At 34.5% G+C, this 3,841-nt stretch overlaps 1 protein-coding gene across 1 annotated transcript; it reads right to left on the bottom strand.

Moving 5' to 3' along the window:
- Window positions 1–304: 304 nt before the first annotated feature.
- Window positions 305–3,635, bottom strand: LOC142627494 (GDSL esterase/lipase At3g26430-like). The gene is made up of 5 exons (XM_075801371.1): window positions 3,333–3,635; window positions 1,568–1,777; window positions 1,267–1,436; window positions 927–1,197; window positions 305–717 (listed from the first exon to the last, which is right to left on the bottom strand). Exons 1-5 carry the CDS (start codon window positions 3,574–3,576, stop codon window positions 452–454), a joined length of 1,161 nt encoding a protein of 386 aa, XP_075657486.1. The 5' UTR covers window positions 3,577–3,635; the 3' UTR covers window positions 305–451.
- Between the last annotated feature and the right edge of the window lie 206 nt (window positions 3,636–3,841).

Below are 3,841 nucleotides of genomic sequence, written 5' to 3'. Positions count from 1 at the left end.
ATGAGAGGGGAAGACTCCTTCTATAAGAATGAATAAGTTATTAAATAAACACCGAATCATATTTTTTTAAAGTGCCAAAATTCCAAGTAAAATTAAGTATTTATTTGGAGGCGCATTCATAATATTCTCGTGTCCATTTAAGAACAACTTATTTAACTTTTTGCTAAAAAAAATTTTGTTAAAAATGTGTTAAGAGTATACATATACTTTGAGAAAGTCAGAAAAACTTTTAAAAAAAGAAAAAAAAAAAAAGAGTAAGGTTTCAAAAAACCTAGCTTAGATAGTACCAAACACATACATGGGCCCAATAATTTAGCCTTACACGATTCCATATCAAAAGGATGTTCCCTCCTGTCTTGTGAAGGGTTCTTTCCAAAATAAAAAGGCTAGGAAAAAGGTTTCATTGCAAAAAAAATAATAATAAAAAAATAAAAAACAGTGAAAGTATGTTTTAGTGGTCCATTCTATGACAGGCCATTTCCAATGAAATGGGTGGGTCCGAAAATGAGCCATCAGCTATTTGGTTGAAAATCCATTTGTTAGCAGCCTCGGTGAAATGAGTCCCATCCCAATTAATCCGAACCGATGGATCTTTGCACGAATTTGAAATCAAAATTTCTTTGCCATCTATAGTCTTCTTGGCTCCACACTTCAAGAAGCGGTTGTAATTAAATTTCCCACCATGACCACAGCATGCCACAAAAGGGTTCTCGAATCCTTCAAATTGACCAAGAAAAAAAAAATTCATATACAATTTATCTCCAAACTAGTTTAGCGAATAATTTCTTAAACTGATTACGTGACAATTAATAAACATAAATGATTTTATCAATTGTCACGATAATTTTATCCATTAGCTCAGGAATTTATTTATCAAATCAAATCAAATCAAATCCGCTAGTGTAAAAAAGGATGCAGGGAAGTACCATGTTTTTTGGCTTGGGCAATGAGGGTGTACTTCACTGAGTAGACATCAACATAGGTGATTGCTGCCTCTGGAAGATCTTTCCTGAGTTGGGCTACAGTTTCTTTTAATCTGAGGTTAAAATATTGGGCCACATCATTGAATGGACTGGCACAGCCATATTTATCTATTTGGCTCGCCATGATAAGAAAGCGGTCCATAACGTATGGAAGGCAGCCCACTGGGCCTGTGTTGTGTACCCAAAATATTCTTCCACCTTCACCATATATTTTCTGCATGTAACATAGTCATCAAGGTGTGTACCATAAAATTTTGAAGTGATTGTTGTGAATTTGTATTACCTTAATGGCATTTGAGAACTGGCCCAATACATCAGGAACATATGCCTTAACTTCTTCAGTAGTCATGTTGAGTTTGTAACCAGCAGTAAGATCATTTTGGCCAATGTCAAATGTGTACAGAGCTTGAGAAAAATAATCCCCCTTGGGTAACATTTGCTCAAAGACCCCTCCTGTGCCAGATTTTGAAACAATCCCATCTCACTTTCATCACCAATATGATAATCAAAGTTGTAGCATGGTGCACAAAAATGATATATGTAAGAAAAGAAACAACAATAATTAACATGGGGATGTAAGTCACCTTTTTTGTTGAATACTTGGGATCTTCTGTGAAAATCTGAGAATTGAATAGACTGCACATCTAATGAAACAGGACTGTATCCACTTTGTGCCATTGTTGTGTTCTGAGGTCTAATTGTTGCTCCAGCAGATGCAAAATTGGCTCCATGACTAAAGTTTGAACCCAGCGAGTCTAGAAAAGCACTGAGATACGGTAACCCATAGCTTTCCGCTGAAAATCAACAAATAGTGTTTCTCATACAATTAGAACTAACATGCTACACTTGGTCCTCCAAATTAAGTATACTTTTGACTTTCATCTTAATTTCTTAACCAAAAAAGAAAGAAGAAAATGAAAATACCAATTAGTTATATAATTATTATTTTTTTCTTTTTTCTGGGGGGGGGGGGGTGTGGGGTAAAGTTCAAGAATCAATGACTAAAGAGGAGGAAAAAAAAGAAAGAAGAAGAAGCTTTTAGCTTATTTTGGTACAACGAATGATAGGGAAAACAAAAAATCTTACTTTCAACAAATAAACAATCAGTAAAACACATTCAAATATGTTCTTGTCCTTAATTTTGTTATTTATTTTTTGAGGCCATGATTTTATGCATTGACTTGCATGTAAGTTATTGAAAATGATTTTCTTTTTTTATCAGCTCAACAAGTTGGTAAGTTTTTTCTTTCAAACTTAATTACTAGAGTTTTTTTCTTTATAGTTTTCCGGCGAGAATTAAGAGAGTTTAGTTGAAATTGAGAATAATAATATTTTCACATTATATTAAATAATCACTTTTGTAGGTACTTAGGATTTTCACCTAAGGCCAAGGGCTTTGCCTTGTAACCCTCTTCGGCTTGACACCTTTGTCCCACATCAAAGAAATACTTCCCCACTTTTTGCCTTATAAGCGTGAGCTGAAGGAAGTAGTGTACCATCAGTTACCCTCTTCGACTTGACACCTTTGTCCCACATTGAAGAAATACTTCCCCACTTTCTGCCTTATAAGCGTGAGCTAAAGGAAGTAGCTTTCTTCGATGTGGGACAAAGGTGTCAAGCCGAAGAGGGTTACAAGGCAAAGCCCTTGGCCTTAAGTGAAAATCCTGAGTACCTACAACTTTTTTAATTATTTAATTTATATATTTTTTCCCTCTCTAAACACAATAATAAAATGATATTTTGCATTATGGGTATATGTAATATCATTTTGTCAAGACTCAAGACCACGAATGTGCATTACTTTTTGCACAAAAAAGGGATTGGGGTTAAAAGGTAACCCATTGACTGGATCTCTCATCTCACTCATCAGGACACCCACCCAATAATAAAATGTAGTTCACGTGCTTAAGTAACTATATATGCCATAGGGAATTTTTTTTTTTTTTGGGTAGAAAGCCATAGGGAAATGTAAAATCATAGAAATAACTAGTTATTCATTCTTGAATGTTTTAGATTAAGAAAGCAGTAGATTTTGTGATTCATTTCTTGAAGCCGAATGATAGAAATTTTGTTTCTTAATTCTGTAAAATAAAGCTTTTATGTCATAAGGCTACACACAATACAATACAATACAATATATTTCTAATTCAATGAAATTCAGTAGATTTTACTTAAACTAAAGGTAAATTATATATAAACAAACAAACAAGGGTATCTATGCTTCTATAAAGTGCACTCTCCTCAAATTATAATCTTATATCATGTATTTCGTACATAATGAATGTGTGCTTCCACCAAAAAAGCAAAAAGAAAAAAGATGAGAACATCAAGAAAGAGAAATGGAAGTACCTATGAAATCAATTACAAGACGGCCATCAGAATACCGTCCAGATGGGGTGTGAAAAAATGTTTCTCCATTGGGCGGCGGAGCTTGGCCGAATGCCGCCGACAAGCCACCGGTGTCTGAATTGGAGTCACCAAAGTTGAATATGGCCGGAAAACTGCATTTGGATAAGGCTGCTACGGTAGGATTTGGTAGTAATGCCAATGAAATTAGCAGGCCATAGATAACATATAAAGAGTGAGGCTCCATGAGAGACACAAACAAAAGAGATAATAACTTCTTCTTTTTAGCTGAATGAGATAAACTTTTTTGACTTTAAAAAGGATCACCAGCATGACAAGAAGCATAGAGACAGGAGAATATTATGGTTCCCACTAACGTTTTTCAAATTTCACTGTCTGTCTCCGTCTAAAAATATGCCATTGACTTGACCCGTTCCTATTAGTATAATTTGGTCTTTGTTTAGCAAAAAAACATTATCTGGTTCTGTAACAACTATTGGGATTATTAATGT

This window comes from Castanea sativa, chromosome 3 (genome assembly GCF_040712315.1).
Source record: "Castanea sativa cultivar Marrone di Chiusa Pesio chromosome 3, ASM4071231v1".
In the NCBI taxonomy this organism is placed as follows: domain Eukaryota; kingdom Viridiplantae; phylum Streptophyta; class Magnoliopsida; order Fagales; family Fagaceae; genus Castanea; species Castanea sativa.
This window is presented reverse-complemented; position numbering and strand designations above follow the sequence as displayed.

Bases quoted from the DNA above. Each gene is read 5' to 3' on its own strand.
- LOC142627494 (XM_075801371.1), bottom strand. From the start codon at position 3,576: ATGGAGCCTCACTCTTTATATGTTATCTATGGCCTGCTAATTTCATTG. The intron at 1,778-3,332 runs GTACTTCCATTT...GTTGATTTTCAG, and splicing joins TCTTGTAATTGATTTCATAG to CGGAAAGCTATGGGTTACCG. The intron at 718-926 runs GTACTTCCCTGC...GTCAATTTGAAG, and splicing joins TGCCCAAGCCAAAAAACATG to GATTCGAGAACCCTTTTGTG.